At 45.8% G+C, this 24,568-nt stretch overlaps 1 protein-coding gene across 1 annotated transcript in view; it reads left to right on the forward strand.

Moving 5' to 3' along the window:
* IGSF8 (immunoglobulin superfamily member 8) overlaps positions 1–24,568 on the forward strand; it is a 185,631-nt gene that overhangs the window by 146,327 nt on the left and 14,736 nt on the right. Inside the window, exon 5 of the mRNA XM_078671220.1 lies at positions 20,193–20,594. Within this exon, the coding sequence (XP_078527346.1) occupies positions 20,193–20,594 (402 nt within the window). The remainder of the gene's footprint in view (positions 1–20,192; positions 20,595–24,568) is intronic.

A 24,568-nucleotide genomic window follows, 5' to 3' on the forward strand; every position in this document is an offset into this window, starting at 1 on the left:
CGTCACCCCGTCGGCTCCGTCGACCTCCGGTCCGCAGAAGCCGAGGAAGTCGGTCGATTCCGACGCTCCGAAATCGAAGCCGACGCCCGATGGAGGGCCCCCCAAGAAAGATAGTCGGCTCGGATCAACGGCTCCGGCGCCGTCCAAGCCCGCCAAGGTCGGCTCCAAAGAGGCTACGCCCAAGAAGTCGGCGCCCCGGCCTCAAGATTCGGAGGACCCGAAGAAGGTTTCCGCGCCCAAACCGCACAAGGCCCGCGAGGGCGTCGGATCCGAGGGACCGCTCAAAGCATCCTTGTCGGCGACAAAACCAACTGGCAGTGTACCGTCCCCTATTGCGGAGTCACTGCAGAGAATCAGGGAGAAGGCCCTTGCTCCATCGGCTCCGATGCCATCACCGCAGCCGCAAAAGGACGCTCCGGCTAAGCCTTCGGGGAAACTCCTTTTTCTCTTGCCACCTAAGGAGGCGCCGAAAGCGTTTTCGACGAAATCGGCTCCGAAGCAGGTTTCCTCACTGCCAGACCCTCTTCCACGTCGTGTACTCGAATCGGTGGACGATTCAGAGCATTTCATCGATGCTGCCACCGGCAAGCTGACCCTCTATAAACGGAAGATCACTTCGGAGCCGGTGGACCCCTACGTCATCCCGTTGAAGAAGAAGAGGGTGCCCCTTGACGCCGTAGGCCTCACGGAGCCGATTCAGCCTCCTCCAAGACGGAGCCCTACTCCCTCCCCAGAACACTCTGTGGGTGAGGAAGATGATGAGGATGAACAGTACAATTTCCCCATCGATGACCCTGATGTACAACAAGATTCATACGACGACTCTGGTGACCAAAACACCCAGGGGGCGGGCCAGGACCCGCAGACCTTTAATGCACGTGCATCCCCGACTGAGGACTCAGCAGGATTTCATGCACTAATTGAACGGGCGGCGGCCAATCATGATGTGGACATGCATGCCGACCCGGTTGAGGAAGACTTCCTTTTTGACACCTTTGCCATATCTGAGAGGACAGTAAAAACACTTCCTATGCTGAAAGGTGTTCTCAAACATGCTGGAGACATTTTTAAGGAGCCTACGAGGGCTAGAGTGGTCAACCCTCGCATTGAAAAGAAGTACAGGCCTGCTCCTGCGGACCCCGTCTACATCCGGGGACAGTTGCCACTGGACTCTCTTGTGGTTGCCAATGCCAGGAAACGTGCCAACTCCCAGACAACGGGTGAAGCTCCTCCCCCGGACAAGGAGTCCAAAGTGCTTGAGGCAGGAGGCAAAAGAGTGGCTGCACAGGCGGCAAACTTTTGGCGCATCGCAAATACACAGGCGCTCCTGGCGCGTTATGATAGGGCGCACTACGACACCCTAGAACAAATTATACAACACCTGCCCCCACAGTTCCAAGAAGGCACCAAGATGCTTATTGAGGAAGGGAAGCTAATATCAAACGCAGCCATCAAGTGTGCACTTGACGCTGCGGACACAGCTGCTAGGGCTATCAACACTAGCGTTATGCTGAGAAGACAAGCCTGGCTCCGCATCTCAGGGTTCAAGCAGGATATTCAGACGACGATTCTGAATCAGCCGGTCAATCCTGATAGTCTGTTTGGTCCGGATGTTGACACCACCTTAGAGAAGATAAAGAAGGACACGGAAACTGCTACATCTATGGGGGCTCTGCAGTCCCAACAGTTTCGTGGCGGCAATTTTCGTCGCTCAGGTGCACGTGGAGTCACCAGAGGACAGATGGGTCAACAATCCCAGTTCTCCAAGGGTGGGGCGCAAGCCTCGTTCACTAAGCAGACCAAGGGAGGTTATAGGAACAACAGCAACAGAGGTCGCGGCAGAGGAAACAACAGCTCCCGCACCTCTACTCCGAGCAAACAGTGACTCTCTGTCACTGCCCCCCGACCACCTAACACCTGTCGGGGGGAGACTGCAGCAGTTCCTGCCCGTCTGGAGAAACATCACCACAGACAGGTGGGTGCGACAATTAGTTCAGTATGGTTATTGCCTAGAGTTGAAGTCCACTCCACCCAACATCCCACCAAGGCAAAGGCCTATGTCCGCAGAGCACTTGCACTTATTGCAGCAGGAAGTAGTGGCGATGCTGCAAAAAGGCGCAATCGAGCTCGTGCCGGTGGGGGAGGAAGGCACAGGGGTATATTCCCTGTACTTCCTTATTCCAAAGAAGGACGGTTCTCTCAGGCCCATTCTCGATCTACGTCCCCTCAACCTGTACATACTATCGGAACATTTCCACATGCTTACACTGCAGCAGATTCTTCCCTTGCTAAACCAGGGAGACTTCTTAGCAACCTTAGATCTCAAGGATGCTTATTTCCATATTCCACTACACCCGTCACACAGGAAATACCTCAGGTTCACTATTCAAGGCAGGCACTACCAGTTCAAAGTCCTACCCTTCGGAGTCACAACAGCCCCGAGGGTGTTCACCAAGTGTCTAGCGACAGTGGCGGCGCACCTCAGGAGGCGGAATATCCATGTCTACCCCTACCTAGACGACTGGCTCGTACAAGCCAAGTCGGAGCAACAGTGCGCCGCAGACATGTCGACTACAATTCGCCTGCTTCACGATCTGGGTTTCTCCCTGAACTACCCAAAATCGCATCTCCAGCCGGCACATGTCCGGCAGTTCCTGGGTGCTACGATCAACACCCTGACAGCCATGGCTCAGCCAAACCAAGTCAGAATCGACAGCATTCAGTCGCTGATCCAACGATTCAGACCACAACACTCCCTGCCAGCGAGAGTGTTCATGCAGTTGATAGGCATGATGGCCTCCTGCATCTTCATAGTCCCTCACGCACGGTTGCATATGCGCCCGCTCCAGGAGTGCTTAGCGAATCAGTGGACACAGGCTCGTGGGCAATTGACAGACCTAGTGTTGGTTACCAGTCGGGCATACGACTCTCTGCATTGGTGGACTCCACACAACCTTTGCAAGGGCCGACTGTTCCAAGAGCCTGTGCCGCAGATTATCCTGACAACGGACGCATCTCTCCAGGGATGGGGAGCTCATGTGCTCACTTACACAGTGCAGGGACTATGGACGACGCAGCAACAGAAGATGCACATCAACTATCTGGAACTGATGGCAATCTTCATGGCGCTCAAGTCCTTCATTGTACATCTGAGCAACAAGGTCGTGCTAGTCCGGACGGACAACATGACCGCGATGTACTACATTCAAAAGCAGGGAGGCACCCACTCGCCACAGCTGTCTCATCTGGCTCAGAGCATGTGGAAGTGGGCCATTCAGAGGAACATCTTCCTCATGGCAGAACACCTCCCGGGCAAGGACAATCAGATGGCGGATCTGCTCAGCAGATACAGCCATCAGATGCACGAGTGGGAGATACACCCTTCTGTTCTCCACCCGTTCTTCCAAAAGTGGGGTCATCCGGAGATAGACCTGTTCGCAACAAAGGAGAACGCAAAATGCCGACTCTTTGCCGCCAGGTTCCCTCACCCACAGTCGCAGGGGAATGCGATATGGATGAACTGGTCAGGCAAATTTGCATACGCTTTTCCGCCAGCCCCTCTAATACCGCTGGTCGCAAGAAAGCTAAGGCAGCACTCCATGACTCTCGTCCTGGTTGCTCCAACGTGGGCGCGCCAAGCTTGGTACACCACGTTCCTCGAACTCTCGGTGGTGCCGCATCAAAGACTGCGCCTCACACCCAGTCTTTTGACGCAGAACCATGGAGACATTCAGCATCCAGATCCACGACAGCTCAACCTGGCGATCTGGCTCCTGAAGTCCTAGAGTTTGGATACCTTAACCTACCTCCAGAATGCATGAGTATCATCAAGGAGGCGAGGAAACCTACTACTAGAGCATGCTATGCTGCTAAGTGGAAGCGTTTTGTCATCTACTGTACGTCCAATGACATCAACCCGCTAGATGCATCTATTCCCAACATCATCTGTTATCTGTTACATCTCTACAAGTGCAATCTGGCGTACACTTCCATTAGGATACATCTCTCGGCCATAGCGGCTTATCTTCAGAACAGGCAGCACCTCTCTGTCTTCAGGGTGCCCGCCATTAAAGCCTTCCTTGAAGGTCTGAAGAGAGTCATTCCCCCAAGAACTCCACCAGCTCCGGTGTGGAACCTCAACGTCGTTCTCACCAGACTGATGGGGCCACCATTTGAGCCACTGCACTCGTGTGAGCTCCAATTCCTTACGTGGAAAGTGGCCTTTCTGATAGCTATTACGTCTCTGAGGCGTGTCAGTGAGCTGCAAGCGCTCACCATACAAGAGCCGTTCATTCAAATTCACCCAAATAGGGTGGTGCTACGCACTAACCCTAAATTCCTTCCTAAGGTGGTGTCACAGTTTCATCTTAATCAAACTATTGACTTGCCAGCATTCTTTCAAAACCCGCAAACGGTGGCGGAAAGAATGCTCCATACCTTAGATGTGCGGAGGGCGTTGATGTACTACATAGACAGAACACAACCCTTTAGAAAGACAAAACAACTCTTTGTTGCCTTCGCACCACAACACAAAGGCAACCCAATTTCTAAAGCAGGGATAGCCAGGTGGATTGTTAAGTGCATCCAGATATGTTATCAGAAAGCCAAGCGCACTTTAACAATACCCCCCAGAGCGCACTCCACACGCAAACTGGGGGCATCCATGGCTTTCCTAGGGAACATTCCTTTAGAGGATATTTGCAGAGCAGCCACGTGGGTCACACCACATACCTTCACAAAACACTACTGTGTTGATGTGCATTCCAAGCAGCAAGCAGCTGTAGGACAGGCTGTTCTCAAGACACTTTTTCAGGTTTCTGCAGCTGGCACAGGCAACCGCCGCTGATGGAGGGACTGCTATGTATTCTATGCTAAGATATGAATTTAGCAGCCCACATGCCTCGAACTGAATATGCTACTTACCAGTATGCATCTGTTCTTGGCATGTAGGGCTGCTAACATTCATATCGCCCGCCCTCCTCCCCGGTGCCTGTCGCGGCTGCAGACATACTATTGTATTTATTCATTAGCATGGACATCCTTTACACTTTCACTCCATCTCCTGCCACAATGGCGAAAAACAATCTGGGGATGGAGCCGATGCCCATGCGCACTGTAGTCCAGGGGAGGAGCCACCTATCTCAGGATACTTCGAAGACTCTTCCAGGACAACAATGTGCAATCATCCGAGCCCAACACTAGGCGGCGATCTAATGCTAAGATATGAATGTTAGCAGCCCTACATGCCAAGAACAGATGCATACTGGTAAGTAGCATATTCAATCTGTCAGATCTTGTCTTGGCTTTGTCGTAATGTTAACTACTTCCACGCAATCATGTGTGGCTGGATTTGAATTAACTGATGGTAACAGTGTAGCAGGATTTAAAACGTTGCAGCGTCTGATTTCTATGTGTGGCTGGAACAGTGTCAATTCATAACCTGTTAAACGTGCAATTGTCAAGTGCTGAGTTTGTGTTCGGTTTAAAAGAACTTCCACGGAATGTGGAACTTGTACTGTCAAGGAGTGTCCTAAGACTATGGAATCACTTTGTCTGATAGCTAGTGCTGTGGCTGCAACTGACTTGAGGCACGCAGGCAGAGCCTGGGCTACAGGATCTAATGTGCTCGAAAAATAAGCACAGGGCTTGTATTGTCCTGCTTGATCTTGTGTGAGAACAGATAATGCTGTACCTTCGCGTTCAGTAACGAAAAGTGTAAAAGGCTTACTGTAGTCCGGTGTCGCTAGAACTGGAGCTTGGCATAGGGCTTTCTTTAACTCATTGAAACTAAGTGTATGTTCAGATGTCCAAGGGAGGACAGTCGATACGGCTGCCTCCTGTGTCGTTAACTGTATCAGTGGCTTGGCTAGAAATGCATACTGAGGAATCCATTGTCTGCAATAAGAAGTAAGGCCAATAAAAGCACGTACCTCCTTCTGGGTCTTGGGCTGAGGAAGACTCGCTATTAACTGGATACGGTCTGGTGTCAACTGTCTACCCCTCTTGGACAGTAAGTGTCCTAAGTAGACCACTTGCTGGACACAGAATTGAAGCTTAGAAGGGGACACCTTGTGCCCCATCTCGGCTAGGAAATACAGAACTGTCAGTGATGCTTGCTCGCAAGCACGTTCAGAACGGGCTGTGATCAGTAGATCATCGACATACTGGAGCAGGGCAGTGTCAGTTGGCATGTGAATGTTGTCTAGTTGTCTCTTGAGTGCTTGACTGTAAATACTAGGACTTTCTGTGAAACCTTGAGGAGCGCGTGTGAACATATAGCTCCTTCCATTTAAACAAAATCCGAAAAGGAACTGGCTGTCTGGATGAATAGGAACACTGAAAAATGCGTTCTTGAGGTCTATGACAGTGAAGAACGTGGCTTCGGAATCAATGGCCGTTAATAGGGAAGAGATGTCTGGGACAACTGGGTACTGCGGAATAATACATTTATTAAGCTCTCGTAGGTCAATCACTAATCGATATACTGGGGGTGCATTTGGATCAGTACGTTTCATGACTGGAATGATCGGAGAATTACATACATTGGAGTCAGTTTCTACAACCACTCCTTGAGCCATGAGCTCGTCAATAATTTTGGATAAGGCTGCTACAGCCTCAGGTGGCAATCTGTACTGTCTGATTCGTGGTAACACTACACCTGGCTTGAGAGTCACACGATAGGGTGTGATTTGCATGTAACCTACATCAGTTGGACCTTGCGCCCATAAGTGCTGCGGGACATTAGACAGTCTTGAATCAAAATCTCGTAATACATAGTGACCCTTAAAGTCACGTAGGAACAATCGTATTCCCTCTGGGGAACAGCATATAACTGCACCTAACTCTTTCAGTGTTTTAATGCCTAATAGATTTTCTGGACATGACTTAGTAAGTAACAGATCAGTAGTGCGGGACAATGGACCTACTTCTAGAGAAACTGGTTTTGAAATCTCATTTACGATAGGTTTTCCTGAAAATCCAAGGGAAACATTTCTTGAGCCTGAGAGCGGAGCCCCTGGAACTTCGGCGTGACTAATTGTGGTCCTACTTGCCCCTGTATCAATCAAAAACTTTCTGTCTTTCCCTAATACTTGACTGTGAACATAGGGACCTTCTTGATCTACAGGTATCTCGATGAGAGGCAAGCCTACCTCCCTCTCTAGGCTGTTTCATGAATACTGCTGGTACTCTGGATACTCAGACTGTGCATACTGGTACATCTGCTGTGTGACGTGCTGTGTTGCAGCGATAGGCTGCGGAGCTGTAACTGTCTGTGGCGCATTCTGTGGCTGAGGAATCTGTGAAACTTGTTCTTGTCTAGGCGGACGTGGTCTTTCTTTAGTCTTACCAGTAGCTATGTTGTGTTTCAGAACTGCACACTCATTTATAAAATGACCTGGCTGTTTACAATAATTGCAGTTCCCTTTAACGGGAGCTGCAGGATGACTGGCTTGATTCGGACCCCTCTTCTGACTGTCTTGAGGAACAGATTGTGCAACTAGTACTTTCATCTTCGTGTCTTTCATACGTTTTCTTTCGTGTTCTTGTTCTTCTCTGATTCTATTCTGGTGGTATTGAAGCATCTGCAACATCTGGGACGGGGTATTAGCTTGCCAGGTACTTTCGACTTTCAAAACTCGATTTTTAATTTGTGGGCTTGAATTCTCGACTAATTTAGTAACAAAAAGGTGAGGGTATGACTCACTACTTGTCTTGAGGCCACTGTTGATGCTAAAACATTTTTCAAATCTAGAATAAAAATCACTAATATCTTCGTCTTGTTTCTGTTTACAGGCTGAGATTGCATCCCAGTCTTCTTTTCTAGTTGTCAATAATCTGGGTAAAACTTGTATTAATAATTCCGGTAATTCTTTACATTTATCTCCAAGACCGGTACCTGGTACTCGTGCCTTATCTTCAGCTTCTAGAACTGCCCAATCGATCTTTTTCTCCCCCACCTCCCATTCTTTTTCCTTGAGCTTTTCATACACCCCTGCGGGCAGCAGAACCTTTAACATTTTAATTATATCTGGATACGTGTATTCTCCCATACGGAGCATGTCTTTTAATTCTCTATGGAACCCTGCTGGATCTTTGTCATGACAGGGAATTAATTTCTTCATCTCGAGGAGTTCCATCTTTGTAATCGGAGTGTAAACAAACACTCGTTCTAGTTCGCCACCCGTTCCTCTGACTGGGTGGACTTCTCGTAACGGATTCTGTCTCTCCATGTAAAATGGTTTACCTTCTGGGGGTGAGGCAGGAACAAAATGCGGATTCAAAAACGTTCTATATTTGTGACGCTGTTCTAGAATGACACTAATTAAATCGGTACCTAGACCTTTCCATCTATACTGGAGTAACTCGTTCAGGACATCATGTAACGGGCCTGGATCAGAGTGCTGACCCTCATACAATGTAATGAGGTGCTGAATCATATACATACCCACCAGTCGTTGTTCGGCTGGGGGCATTTTCAGAAACAGCTGTGCCACTATTTCGTCTGGAAAAGTGGTAGAATCAGTAATCCATCGGACTGCTGATCGGGCTAGTTCTTGTTCATGCATGGTACTTAACTCACTGTAACCGATTCGTGATTTCAGAATGTGATCGGTAGCTTGGAATACTTGTTCTAGAGAACCTTGTTCTGGTGCTGGAGAATGAAAAATAGACTTGTGTTCTAGGCGTAAATGGCGATCTGGAAATCTAGATTTTCCTACATACGCTATTCTGGCGGGATTCTCGTCCTCTACCTCTTCAGTATCAGAGTTACTTTCTTTCTCGCTTACTTGTGCTGCTTTACGCTGTTCGTGTAATTTTATTATTTCTTTACGGATTTTCTTGTACATACTCTCCATAGCACCGACGGTCTTGTGCTTACCCTCGGCTATATTATCACTCCACCTTGTCAGGGTTCTCATTTCAGCCGGATCTTTAGACGGGTAATCTTGTTCTCTTATTAGACAATTGATCAGAAACTTTAATATCATGAGCTGGATCTCGGCTTTCCTTTGAGACATGGCCTCGCTAATACTTTCTGGATCATCCCCTGTACGGATGAAACGATATATTCTGTCTAGATCTTCTTTCATATTCGGTAAGGTGACTAGATACTCGGCCACCTTTCTTACGCGGAATGAATATAAAACCATATTATCCTCGCCTGGGACTGGATCATAGCCGCATTCGGCAAGGGATTTTCTTATTTCTGCTACAGTCTGATGTCTGGGCGTACGCTGTGACGCTTGTGCATGTAATTCGGCTGTCGTTAAACGCTTGTGTGGCGGCGGGGTTTGAGGAGTACCTCCCCCTGCGGCCCCTAAACTAGAGTCGTCTACTGAGGCTCTTCGTCCTGGCAGAGTGGGAAATGGAAATGCAGGCTGGACTTGTATGGCGGGCTGGACCGGGGGTACCGTAACAGGTACTCCGGTGTCTGGAGGAGCGGGAAGTGCCTGATTTACAGGGACTGGCGGAGCGCGAACAGGATTTGCATATTCTGGGACTGTGTCGTCCAAATAGGACGAAATAAAAATATCAGCTGCGGTCTGTTTGTGACGTAGTTTGGTCGGAACTAATGGTGGCGGGAAATTACTGGATGCCTCTGGGGTCGCTTTTGGCAAGCCCTCGGCAAGGAGAGGATACATACCCCTAATAAGGGCATGCCTCTGTCTGTCTGACTGTTCGGCTTTGACTTGTTCACCTATCTCGATTAGTTCTTTTTCTTGTGCTCGTTCTAAGGATTCTCTACTTAATTCTGACTTTCTGATTTCCTTTTCAGTTCTTTTATGAGCTTCTTTGCGCCATAACTCGATGGCATCTTTCTGTGACTGTCTGGCTTTCTTTTTCCATAATGCTTCTTCTACTCGCATGATGCATTCGGCATCCCATGTACCCGATACGGGCCATCTATACTTTTCTTCTAACTGTTTGGTATACTCTACCCACAAATCTAGATACAATATGGCGCTTATGCCATGCTTCTGATACATAAAATGACCTGGACTGTCCCTAGGCGGAACTGGAACTGCTGCTTCCAGCAGACCCTTTCTGGTTTTTAACTGACGTAATTTCGAAAAGAGCGGCATGACTGAACTATAATCTAGACACAATACAATACACAATAAACACGATACTTATTCCCCATTCATACCACGACATTAAAATACATGAAGAACATTTAAAAATAACAGTTCGAACAGAATACTACCTGGAATACGGAACACAGAATACATGAATTTTCTCGAGAACAGAACTGACTAGAACAGGAACTAGATGCACTGCTGAAACAGTACAAAACTTACCGGTCTCATAAAGAGACACGTCAGGACCCGCATCCACCGAAGTGGACACTTCGTTTGTGGGTCTGTGTACCACCAACCCACGGACCAGAGTCAATTAGATTGACCCTGTCTAGATACCACCCCAGTAACGGTACTCACCGGGCAGCAAGAACGGAAGGCCTCAGACTGGACTGGACTGCCTCGACGTCGGACGGACGAACTTCGGACTTCTGTTACGGGTGGGCCTCCGGATACCTCGGACCTTGAACTCTCGGCTTGGGCTCTGGTCGGGACTCGCCGCGTTCCTCCACCGTCTCGTTTGGATGCTGGACCGCCTCCTCCGTCTCCTCCGTGGGCCTGAGGGATACTTGAAGCAGAAATATCTGCCGGTGCGCAGAAGAGTTCCGTCACGACTGCAGAGGGTCAGGGGGTCGGCGTGGCTTCACCGACGCGTGGGGAAAGGGCAAGTCCCTATTCGGGCGCCATTATGTGGTAAATAAATAAATAATACCCTATTTTTGAATGTATAAATGAATAACAGATAGCTCAATAAATAAGAGTCAAAATTCGAGGTAGTAGGAGTTTCGCAGGTTTATTACAGCATAAAGGACAGGAACAGGACAACCTGCATAGGAATAGGATGGCAGGGCCCAGCAGCGCTGCTGGTGTCAGGATCGGGACAAGGAAAAGGAATGATTTTTAATAACAATACATGAGCATATATACATAACGCAGACACATAGCATTACATTACAATAGGCGTAGCAGTGGGTGGAGCAAAAGGCGTGACGCGTAGCAGTCGCGAAAGATAAGGGTGAAAAGAGGTGTAACGGGGCGTATACATAGACATGTGATGCAAACGTAACAGAATATGTCATGAATGGGGCGGAAACCATGGAGGGGGCTACCTGAGGAGCCGGGACCTCTAACCTGATGGTGCGCGCAAACTCGCAATGACGTATCACTAGGAGAAGCTGGGGGCTTCGAACTCTGTGCTAGGAGCAGAGACTGAAGTCTGGAGAGTCAGGGCGACATGTACCTAAACAGTATCTAGTATCTGATGTTTAGAGAACATGTTGATATAAACTAGAAGTTAGGAGGGGAAAGGCTGACTTGATGATTCTAAGACTGGACCATGCATTATTCTACATGTAGTACGTGATGAAGAATATTAAATGACCATTAAATGCAGTATTTCTCTAACGTGGAGACGTGAAGGCTAGACAATGACGGAAACTATTGATGCGATTCAGTAGCTTAGGAATGCAGAGAAGGAGGACTGAACTGATAACTGGAACTATAACATACTTTTGGCAGACTCAGAGGCAGAGCCAGGCTGAACCGGGCACTGCGAGGCAGGAAGTAAGTGAAGGGTCGAGGATACAGGTGGGGGCTGTATCGCTCCTCAGCGAAGTTTCAGGAGACAGGAGCTGAATCTTGTGTCCAGGCCCTTTTGAGGCCTAGAAACGGGGACTTTACAATGAAATAACGTGCACACTGAGAAACGTGGCAACGTAGCTTTACATAGGCCTGATATTCGTAGTATTCACGAGAACTGGAAACTGACATACTAGAGGTGGACACAACTATAATTGCGTCATTAATCGAACATGGGGAATGCATATGCATATTTAATCATGCACACATAACATATGATGGATGACACGTAGGGACACAGAACATGGCAAAATTTACTTTTCCACACATCAGGGATTTGAAACCCCGAACAGTACGCTGCATTTTTAACCCCTTGCGTGCGGATGACGGCCCCCGTCCGTCATGCATCACAGTGCTCGTGTGCTGATGACGGCTGGGGGCCGTCATGAACCCGCCCACTCTTCAAAACGGCCGCACAGGCGCAGAATCGCGGCCGCGCCCAAGGGTTTAAAAGAGAGTTAAGTGCGCCCTTAACCTTTTGGGTTTCATAGAAGTATTCACTTTGTGTGTGTGTGATTTGTAAATGTGGGCATTTGGAAAACGCAAAGATTGCACACTAATTTCTACATAAGCATAGATTGAATTAAATAAAGACAAAAGCACACCAAAATATGTTATGCCTCAAAGAAAGTCGGCAGAGGCTAAAATAAGGAGGAAGATCTTTTGGGGCTCATGGAAAGAAATGTGAACGAGATTCAGCCACTAATTTCAGAGGGATGCTTGCCATCCTTAATTTAGAACTCCCCAAAACCAAACTTTTTAAACAGACTTTCATATACATTAAACATCTCCATAGAGGATGGAAGAATGACATACTGTGCTAAATGCTCAAATAGTGAGCATTTGCTGTGTAATATCTTTTTTCCTTCTGTATATGAGGGGTGATATGTAGGCCTTTCTATAAATTAATCATAAGTAACTTAATAAAAATAAAATTAATTATTATAAGACTGCATGGATATAGGAAGATTGGCACCCAGATAGTGAGACTGCACCAAAAAACACTGTTCGACCTTTCAACGTCAGTTTTAATTGCATTGTGTCAGCAGTTCAGTCGATAGAAATTCATCTAATCAAGATAATCTCTTTAAGTGCCAGTAAAAATTATAGCTACATTGGCTCGAAAATACCATTTGCTGTTTTTAAAAAGCGCATCTAAACATAGGTTTTTAGGGGTTGTATGTGATTTCATAGTAAAGTTATTTCATATAATACCTTTACTGAGAAACCATTTCATCTAATCTGTTTAATGGGAATTTTCGGAATGAATGGCATTTACCTTGCCGTTCAAACAGATTCATAGAATGTCTTTTTGGTCGAAATTGCCCTTTGAGTGCTTAGAAATTGGCTTTTGAGTGCTTATTTTTTAGGTGTAAATGCAGTGGTTGCAGGTCGTACTTTCAGAAACCGTTTTGTCGGCGATATTAATTTAGTGCTTAACTTCAGGGGATATTATTTTATATTGAGATTGTTTACATTGTCAAGCAATTACTACAGATGCTTTTAATTCACTCACCCCTCACAACCCCTAAACACCATCAATCCCTGCCCCCTAGAGCCCCCAACCACACAGGATTTTTCCTTAAACGTGCCTTTCCTTTAAAAATTTTCCTTTATTTTGATTTTTTGGGATTTCCTTAAAGTTATTTTTCCATGATTTGGTTTCCTGCAGTGTGGTTTCTCAGTTTTCGTTTTCCATTAATTCACACACACATCCGTTTTTAGGTATTTATTTAGTGTACGTTCACTTAAATTTCTTGGCACTCTTTATTCAGAACAGAGGACAGACCATGAGAAAGTGCTTATTCGAAGTAGGAAACTAATACGTTTTAAATGGGAATATTTGAATTTTCTGTGTGCTCACATAATTCTTGGAAGCACGATCTGCAGTTTGGCAGCTGCTACGCAAACAGCTCTTTTGCCGGCTCCTGCTCTTTTTGCCCAGATATGGGTCTGGACTGGCCTTTTGGGTGCTCTGGCATTTTCAACTAATTAGTGGCCTGTTTTCAAGGCCTTTATTGGCTGTCACGGTCCAACCCTAATGTGCTTAGCTTGCATATCTGAAAAACTGCGAGTTATTTTGCACCTCTTAAGCCCATTTACTTTTCTTTAAAACATAATTTGTTGAAGCACCCCCCTAGACATGCACACAACCAACAGATACAGGCTTGTCGGTACACTTGCGCACTCGATGTCCATCGACAGGTTTGAACTTTTTTCCAGGAGTTCCCAATCTGACACTGCTCAGGTACTAAAAAGTCCCATTTTGACCTTGAAGACCTGTAAATTTGCATTCTTCTACCCAAAAAGCCAATGGAATTTGCACCGTAAGTAGTAGGCACATACATTTGAATACGCGTCTCTGCGTCATTGATATAGATAACCATTTTAGGTGACATGAGCACAGGCAACATTGATATATTTTGCATAATATGAAATTCACGAAATTTCAGAAGATTACGGTGTAATAGAAATTTCACCAGGTAGGGGGCGGGGAGAGGGATAACGTGGTAGAGAATGAGGCTATGAATAAAGCATGACTTTTCATCTAGCTGAATACCTGTTAGGGGTTTCTAAGAATTGCATTCACGGTTTTCCCAGATGCAAATGCTTGCATACCTAGCTGCTCGTTGGAGTCTTTTTTTTTTTTTTGTAGCGGCTTTCATTATTCTCTTGAAGCGCACACCTTCTTCCTATCTCTATATTAACAGTTGTCTTGTTTTCATTATTTTCCATACCCCGCTGATTCCCATGGCAATGTGTGTTAATGGAGACCCGCTATACCTGTCATGGAAAGAGAGCCCTGTTTCACCGTAGATAAGAGAGCATTTTTCACGGAAACAATTATGTATGAGCAGCTCTATCTGCTTACTAATGTGGCATTCTGTTTATTCGCCTGTCTGCAAAGGACTTGCCAGTTTGCAAATATTGCCTTTCAGCGGGAAATGGTATAGTTCAAATCTCTGTTTTTAATATAAAATCAGGGCATTCAGTGGTCATAGCACTGAAAATAAAAGATTTGACAAAAATAGGAATGACAAAAATATTATTGTCCACTGGTGCTCGTGGAAGACCATTTCTATGGACTGGAATCTAGAGAATGCTAAAGTGAATGCTAAAGTGAATACTTTAAATGCTAAAGTGAATGCTAAAATAGACTGCGGCGAATGCTAAAGAGAATGCTAAAGTGATTCTGGTATTTTACTGACCTCTGCTGGTTGTTTTCTATCAAAAAAGTTAAATAGAGGCAGTTTCCAGAAAAATAAAAAAAAGAAAGTCCCCAAGCAGGAAGAAATTCTGGTATTTTACTGACCTCTACTGGTCGTTTTCTATCAAGACCGTTAAATAGATGCAGTTGTACAGAAAATAAAGTCCATAAGCGGATCAAGGGATGCCTTCTTTGGTCTGTTCAAGAAGGTTGATTCCGGTTCCCCTACTGACTGCTGCCCACCTTACATATTACGGGAAGCCTTTCTCACTGCCCGGACCCCCCTCTCTCGCTTCTGAACAACTCTCTCAAGCTGGGTATAATCCCAAACATATTTAAAGATGCGTAAATCATCCCTATCTGAAAGAAACCTGGCTCTGACCCCCTGGTTCTCAGCAATTATATTCCCATTTCCCTGTTGCCCTACTTAGGCAAAATTCTAGAGGTTCACGTGACGAGCTGCCTTAGCTCTATTATTGAATGCTCCCAGGGGGTGCTTCTAACCTTTGGGGGCATTTGTGGGGGCCTTTGAAAACTGCTGAACTTACCCGGGTGACGCTGGTCACTGCACCGGGTTACAGACGCTGTTGCCACCGGACTACATTTCCCGGCGTCCTTAGCGGCGGAAGCCGCAGATTGTCAGAACCGCGCCCGGAGGCGCTATAAATCGGCCTGCAGCCCCGGTGGAGCGGGGGTGCTTCTAACCTTTGGGGGCATTTGTGGGGGCCTTTGAAAACTGCTGAACTTACCCGGGTGACGCTGGTCACTGCACCGGGTTACAGACGCTGTTGCCACCGGACTACATTTCCCGGCGTCCTTAGCGGCGGAAGCCTGCAGCCCCAGCATCGCGGGTAGCGCGCGGGTAGCGCCGGGAGAAGCCCGGGACAAGGGCGGGCCCTCTGTGGCCCTCAGAGGCCTAAGGAGGACGGGATGGCCCATACCACTGACATTTTCTTTTAAGAGGTACTGGGAATATTCTTTATATTTATTTACTATTGACCTACTGTGGCGACCCGCATTATATCATGTCAATGTGGGAGGAGCTGAACGCCCTGTGCGGAACCAAATACGTCCCGGACATATTACCCACTATAAGCACGGCCAGCTATGAGGGTGTTATGGCCACCCTGCAGAACTCACCTCTTCACTTTAATAAATACCGATCCCCAGCAAATGTACTCTCGGGGGGGACCAACACAAAAAGGAAGTACGGGGATGACTTTGGTAAAGAGAAGCAAGCCATATTCCAAAACCCATGCCCCAGCCCCTCTCTACTCCACACCAATTTAACCACAGTATCGGGGGATATGGTGCGTGGAGAAGTAGAAAACCTTTCATCACCCCTTCAACCAACCTTATTGGCACAGCTTGAGAACCTACTAACATCTCTCATATCACCATTGGTGGCCAAAATAAACGACCTGGGAGACAGGTTATCTGGTATGGAACTGACAATTAAAACGCATATTTTAAGTACCAAACCGATACCAACAGACCCTCCTATTCCCCTCACTATCTCGGTAAAACCAAAGCATACACAAACTTCACCGTCTACAACAGGTTTCAAACTGCCCAAAATACGTCCGTTAATAAACCGTCTTGAGGCCAAACCAGAACTCGAACCTGTTAGATTGCCTCGAATCAACTTACCCCCTGAAGCCGCCCCTTACGTGACTGTTGTCTCTGGGATTCTACCACTAAACCATGGAAATCTTGAAACACGTCAAGACCTGCTTAATAAGGTCATGCCCTGGTTACAGACCAATAGACCTCTGCCTCCTGACTTAGATGGGGGGATTCTAAACATTAGGAGGGTGGGGTGGTTGGGTGCAATGCCAAAAGCCATCCCTGGGGACTTGGTGCTAATTAAATTCAAGCACAGGGAAATAGTCCCTTATTTACGATCATGCAAGCAGCAAGAGGGGGATGGCCCAATTCGCATTTGGGATTTACACGACTTTTATCCGAGCATCCCACCTATCCAGCCATCAAGAACGGCAGTAAAGAAGTATAATGTTTGGGGAGGGGGACTTTGTGCGTTTAATGCCCGTAGTTCTGTTTTGCAGCCCCTAACAGATCTGAACCCCTGTTGAAATTCTGTACTTCCCGAGCACTATTCAGAAATAACTGCTGACAGAGTCCTGCTTTGTGTCTTTTTCGTTTTATATTGATTAGCTGATTCGTTTTATCAATTTAATCTTGTTTTTTATAAGTGACATGTAATGTAACATGGATGTATTTTATTTGTGTTTTGCTGCTGCTTTTATGATTTTTTAATCAAAAATCGAATAAAGCTAATTCTGATTCTGAATGCTCCCAGTTCCTTGATGCTCATGATCAAGCAGACTTCAGACCGGCACATTCAACAGAGTCGGTCATTCTCACAGTCATGGACGAGCTTAGAGGGGGGCAGAAAAGAACATCACCCAGGCCCTCGTATTTCTTGATCTGTCAGTGGCATTCGATCACAATCTTCTGATTGACCGTGTCAACAATGCCGGGATCCAGGGTCTGGCGCTGAAGTTGCTCTCTTCTTTTCTCGCGGTACAAAAGGGGGTGGTGATGGACGGAGCATCTGAACCAATCAAACACTCACACCCAGTCAAAAGATCTTTTGACTGGGTGTGAGTGTTTGATTGATTCAGATGCTCCGTCCATCACCACCCCCTTTTGTACCGCTCTTCTTTTCCCAGCAACCGGTCTCAAGCGGTTCGCCTCGTTAACTTCTCCTCCAAGGAAAATGAAATTGACTTGAGGGGTTACCCAGGGCTCTTCCCTCTCCTTGCTCCTTTTTAATTTGTACTTATTACCCCTGATCCGCTCCTTGAGAGAAAGGAAGGTTGGAACTTTTAACTATGCTGACAACCTCCAACTTGTATTTGATATCAATCAATCGGCATCTTCTGTGTCCAACTTCCAGTCCACCATGAACTTTATCAGTGAATGGGTGAATCACATCCAACTTAAGCTGAACCCTGATAAAACCAAGCTGATTCTTACAGGCGGGGCAGCCAACCCGTGGAATTCCAATTTCTGGCCTCCACTCTTGGTAACCCCCCCCAACTTCCAGCATGCTCTACCAAAAGTCTGGGCATAATGATCAGCAATGATTTGTCCATGAAGGCGCAAATTGGCTCTGTGGTCTCCTCCTGCTTCTTTCAATTACGTAGAATTAAGAAGATCAGTAGATTCCTGACCACTGAAGCCCTGACCCTAGTTATCCTGGCTCTGGTTATCTCCCGCATTGATTACGCCAACTCATTGTAAGTCGGCATCCCAGCCTATCAATTACGTCTCCTACAGTTGGTGCAGACCCAAGCAGCTAGGCTGATCTTTCACCAGCCCAAATGGCATCATGTCAGATCTTTAATGAAAAGCCTACACTGGCTTCCTGTGGGAAAACGCTGCACCTTCAAGCTCGGATGTACCATTTTCAAAGCTCTTTCTGGTAATAGTCCAGCATTTATTTCTTCTAGGATCCAGCTTTACATTTCCCCTCTGGACTTGCTGTCTTCCCATCTGAATCTGCTGGGCACCCCTTCTTTCAAACGAAACAAACATGGGGGACTATGATTTGCGGTCTTGGCCCCACAATTTTGGAACTCTCTCCCTGCGGAGCGGAGGTCTGTAACTTCTTATGCACAGTTTAGGAAACAGCTTAAGACCTGGCTGTTCTCCCAGGCGTATAACTAATCAATTTGCCCTTTGTTGCAGCCTCCCCCTTGACTCTAGCGCCATGAAACCGTTTGGTGCACCCACGCTTTACAAATTCTTTTAACATAAGCAGAAGCGGGTACGTTCCAGTGCTGCTCTCCAGAGCCCACAAAGTACATACACATATAAGTATCTACTGAAGTATATACAAAAGGTCTTGAATGCTCGACCTAAAAATAACATGACTGCCTTCTCAGAAGAGAGAGAGTGTGTGTGTGTGTGTGTGTGTGTGTGTGTGTGTGTGTGTGTGTGTGTGTGTGTGTGTGTGTGTGTGTGTGTGTGTGTGTGTGTGTGTGTGTGTGTGTGTGTGTGTGTGTGTGTGTGTGTGTGTGTGTGTGTGTGTGTGTGTGTGTGTGTGTGTGTGTGTGTGTGTGTGTGTGTGTGTGTGTGTGTGTGTGTGTGTGTGTGTGTGTGTGTGTGTGTGTGTGTGTGTGTGTGTGTGTGTGTGTGTGTGTGTGTGTGTGTGTGTGTGTGTGTGTGTGTGTGTGTGTGTGTGTGTGTGTGTGTGTGTGTGTGTGTGTGTGTGTGTGTGTTTTTGTGTGTGTTTTTGTGTGTGTTTTTGTGTTTGTGTTTGTGTAGAGAATCTCCTGCAGGAAGACTCGCACTACAAATGCGTAGCGCATAGAACACGTGCCATTAATGGTTATTTGTCTGTCAGGCAACATTGGGAATCAAACCATTCTTGTTGGACTGTAAGTTTACGCTCATATTGGGAGGGGCCATAGAAAATATCATGATTTTACTTCCTCATTATTTTAGAAACACTTTATAAATGTAATTCAATTCATTAATGTTTTCAAACACAAATGTGGATAAACTCACAAAAATAGGTGTTGAGTGCTAACTAAATAAAAAAATACTTTTGCAGATTTTTTTTAAATTTGTGAAACATCTTTGAGTTTTTAAACCTTTTCAAATAAGGTAAATTCAAATATCAATTGGGAATTTACTAACACACTGTCAATGTTAGTCAACTTAATGTTTGAGATAGTAAACGTATTCATAAAAGCGTAATAAGTTGTAGACTCAACATACTTTGGATGTAATGTGTATCAAGCACTTTAACTTAATGAAATTACACCGTGTCATTCTGAGTACACATGTAAAAAGAGACACCAGGGGTTGATATGTAACAATCTAGGCAATCATAAAAAACAAATCCACTCTCAACAATAAGAATGTTTTAATATGTGAAATGTTTTCATTATTATGTCACCTTTCTAATTGTTGATTTTTTTAATATGAATTTTAAAGGTCTTGAAATATGATCTCATGTCTAATCATTAATAAAATACTGTAACTTTATAAATTTGTTGTAGCTTAATTTCCTTGATTCTATTATTACTGAGAGTGGATTTGTTTTTTATGATTGCCTAGATTGTTACATATCAACCTTTGTTTATCCCTGGTCTAGGAATCTGATTCTTACTGTATACAGGGGGTCCTTGTTACATATACACTAAAAGAGACACCAGGGTCATGTCTGAAAGCTTACTGTTGAATTTCAAATATGACAATATTTTTCTGTACCTCTTTGTTAAAATCCTTTGCAGCTGTGGTGGTTGAGGCATACTCTTCGATGGCTCCTCACTCCCTTTACCGCGGTGACACAGCGGAGCTCCTGTGCAACATCTCCTTTGAAACAACCCAGAATGTGCGCATCGCAGTCGGCTGGTGGGCGGAGCTGGATGGGGAGCCAAACCCCGCCGCCAAGTTGCTGGCTTCCTTGAACCGGGACGGAGTGGCGGAACTGGGCAGCCGGACCCCTGAGGGAGAAGTGAGTACAGACAAGGTTGGAGTGCTGTGCTACCGGTTGCGAATACACGGCATCCAGCATTCAGATGAGGGGAAGTACCACTGCGCCGTCACTGCCTGGGTCCAGTACCCGGATCGAAGTTGGTACAACGCTGCGTCTGTAAAATCCAACTCTGTGCTTGTGTATCCTTATGCTCTTGGTGAGTATGAATGTGTAGGTGTTAAAATCAACATCTCAGTGAAAGCCTTTGGTTGATTAGTTAATTTATTTAGTTTTAGTATTCATACATTATTCAGTATTGCATCACAATATTTGCTAGATGACATCATTTTATGTCTTAATGGTAAGAAAAGAAATCGTTTATGAAGTAGTTTATCAAGTAAAGTTTTGAATGTTTTTATTAAATTTTTAGGTCTGGCCTACATGCAGCTTTAGCTGTGGCACCATCACCTTGAACGAATAATACAGATACATACATAAACACACACATATTCATTTATTTTAAAAGGTGTTTTTGATGAGCCTCTATATTTGCACAGTCAACTAAGGTTTGACATGCCACGTTTCTTGGAGATCCACACAGAGGGATACATAAGTTGAAAGAGAGGACATTTAGCTCCCATAAGACATTTTACATGTGCTTACAGCGCAAAGCGCTAAATAGATTTTCACCAGAAGTCCCTTTAAAGTAGACTTTACTCATAACATCTTATTCCTTGGTTTAGTATTAATCCACATGCCGTTTTCGAATTAAAAGCATTTTAAAAAGTTGCCAAGGGGCGAACACTTTTGTGTATCTGAGCTGTTTGAGTTTTTTTAATTATTTGCAAACACAAGATATTAAATACAGAGGGATATGACTAGACGAGGGAACCTTTTATCCTGTCACCACTTTCAGGTTTGTGAATTCAAAGCTGGATCCATGATTCTGCTGTTTCAGGACATTGGGCACAGCCAACATCCATCAGTTAGAAAAGAAAATATATAAGTGGGCAGGGAGGGACACCCTGACCCCACGGCACACTGGAGGGACTCACAAGACCACCCTATTTCTAAAAAGAAAAGGTCCCCGGATCTGCAGATCCCTAAATGGATTCAGTGCAAGTGTATCGGCGGATCCCTAAAAACAAAATAGATCCAGTTAATGTAGACAATGGAATTTCCCTGTGGAGACATGGGTAAGAGTAGAGTTTTGTGGAACAATAATGAGCTTTAAATTCTGCCAGTTTCTTGATTGGTAAGGATATTTTACACTATTCATGTGAACATACTTTCCCAGTTTTAAAATGTGATTGGATGTTGTAATGTAGCTCATCCTATTCAGTAACGTGGACCACAAACCCCAGCAGGTGGAATCATTTGAAAGTCACTTACTAACTGGAGTGATGATGAATTTCTGCAAACTCTACAAGTGTTTGGTATTTGATGTTTTAATTAGCAGATTTATTCCAGCCCTCACAGCTCTCCCTGATGTCTCTTACCATCTTAGTCTGCCAGTTTGGGAATCCCTACAAAGTCAGCCAGTCCTAGGTGGTCAGATGCTCCATGAATTTGCCTCTGCGCCACATTAATTTCCTCCAAAAACGGTTCCTTAACAAATATAAATCGTACTCGATAGGCCTGCACACTGTGAGTGTCTACCCCTGGATCTGTTGGAAGCACTGCGACCTAAGACACGTTCTCTTTGGTGCTCTTGATATTGCTTATCTGTCAAACTTCCTTTTCACCTGGGCAGATAACGCTGCAATAGATCTACTACACCTTAAATTGTTGATGAGCCAGATTACACCCAAGGCAAACGGAGGAGTCTCCTACCCTGAGAGTTTTCTTTACTGAAATTATAGATTTATTTAAAAAAAATAATTATATATATATATATATATATATATATATATTCATTTTTATTTTAAAAAAGAGAGAGTCTTGCAAGAATTAAACTCATGTCTTGCTAATGAATATTTTCAGATGCTAATTTTGCAGACATGTATTCAGACAGGCTTTCATAGTATATTCTGAAATGGACAATTCTTTCATCGGGTAGAGAAGTCTAATTTGGATATAATGTGGAGACTTTCTCCTTGCTTGTATGCACTTATTTTGTTTTTGTTAGACTGTACAATTGAAGGTTTGTATGTTCATTTTCCCATTTCACAGGAGTGAAACATTTGAACATTTAACTGTTTGTTTTCTTTAACTTGGCCCAAGCCCAGTACATAGGAACATGTAGTGTATAATATGAAGAAACAGTCCAGGATTATGCAGTTCTAATAAACACCCAACACCATAGCTTAGACCTGCAATGCATTGTATAATGAAGTCCAGGGATAGTATTATGCCAAGCGGTGCATTTTCCTTGTTAGCGCTGAGCAAAAGGTGCACTAACAAGGAGAGTATGCCGTATTGCGCTGCACTCCGGCAAGCTGCAAACTCGTGCTTCCCCGGGGGCAAGCACTTTCAAGTGAAATAGAGAGCGGCTGCTTCAAAGCTACTCCATGTTTCACTGTGCAGATCACAGCCTGTCTGCACTTTTAAGGGGAATTAGAGATCTCCTTGAAAGTGGGTGCAGTGAGTGACTGCACCCACATGCAAGGGGAGGTCTGGGGAGTCGATACGACCCCCTTTCCCTCTTCCAGAGGGCTGCGAAGAGGGGCCATACAACCAGTGTGTCAGCTGTTCGGTGGCGCACTGTTAGTGCGCCTACTGACAGCTTCTTTGCCTCTGTGCTCTAGTCTATAATATGATACAGAAAAGGGGGTGGTGATGAACAGAGTGTCTGAATTAAGCAGACCACTCTTACCCAGTCCAAAGATCAGGGCTTGATCCATCACCGTTATTTATCTCACTGCCCCATCCCAGCTCAGAACCTGGCTATATGCAAATTAGTCTGTCCCTGGCCCAGTGCATCATGGGAACAGGGCAGACCAAACTACCAAGCCAATTCTTCACCAGAAAGGAGACAAGCTACCGGGGACCGGTTTCTGGCATTTCAGCCTCTCTCTTAGACGCCTGAAATGGCAGAAACCGGTCCCCGGAAGCTTGTTTCCTTCCCAGTGTAAGAATTGGCTTTTGTAGTCTGGTCTGCCCTGTTCCCATGATGCACTGGGCCAGGGACAGACTAATTTGCATACAGCCAGGTTCTGAAACTGGGATGGTGCAATGAGCTAAAAAACGGTGTTGGATCTAGCCCTGATCTCTTGACTGGGTGAGAGTACTCTGCTTAATTCAGAGACTCTGTCCATCACCACCCCTTGTTGTAAATAATTTTGTCCACCCTAAGCGTGGAAGGGTATACTCAGATGTGAGTCCCTTGCTCATTGCACCATCAGGATTCAAGCAAGCCGGGCCGAAGACGCCTGAAATAGCAGAAACCGGTCCCCGGAAGCTTGTTTCCTTCCCAGTGTAAGAATTGGCTTTTGTAGTCTGGTCTGCCCTGTTCCCATGATGCACTGGGCCAGGGACAGACTAATTTGCATACAGCCAGGTTCTGAAACTGGGATGGTGCAATGAGCTAAAAAACGGTGTTGGATCTAGCCCTGATCTCTTGACTGGGTGAGAGTACTCTGCTTAATTCAGAGACTCTGTCCATCACCACCCCTTGTTGTAAATAATTTTGTCCACCCTAAGCGTGGAAGGGTATACTCAGATGTGAGTCCCTTGCTCATTGCACCATCAGGATTCAAGCAAGCCGGGCCGAAGACGCCTGAAATGGCAGAAACCGGTCCCCGGAAGCTTGTTTCCTTCCCAGTGTAAGAATTGGCTTTTGTAGTCTGGTCTGCCCTGTTCCCATGATGCACTGGGCCAGGGACAGACTAATTTGCATACAGCCAGGTTCTGAAACTGGGATGGTGCAATGAGCTAAAAAACGGTGTTGGATCTAGCCCTGATCTCTTGACTGGGTGAGAGTACTCTGCTTAATTCAGAGACTCTGTCCATCACCACCCCTTGTTGTAAATACTAGTCTATAATATAGCACAGGCTCAGAGGCAAAGGGATTCCTTCATTTGCATGGGGACATGCCCCCCTGAAAATGATGGAACACTCCGGTGATAGCTCTGGCGCTATATGTGCACCAGCATTATCTGTATTACAGAAAGGGCCACACAAGCGCCTGTGGTCCTTTCTGCAATACCAAAGTGTCCCAGAGGCTTGCAAAGCGGGCTCACATGCACTTTG

The sequence above is a fragment of the Lissotriton helveticus genome, chromosome 12, assembly GCF_964261635.1.
Source record: "Lissotriton helveticus chromosome 12, aLisHel1.1, whole genome shotgun sequence".
NCBI classification, from domain to species: Eukaryota; Metazoa; Chordata; class Amphibia; order Caudata; family Salamandridae; genus Lissotriton; species Lissotriton helveticus.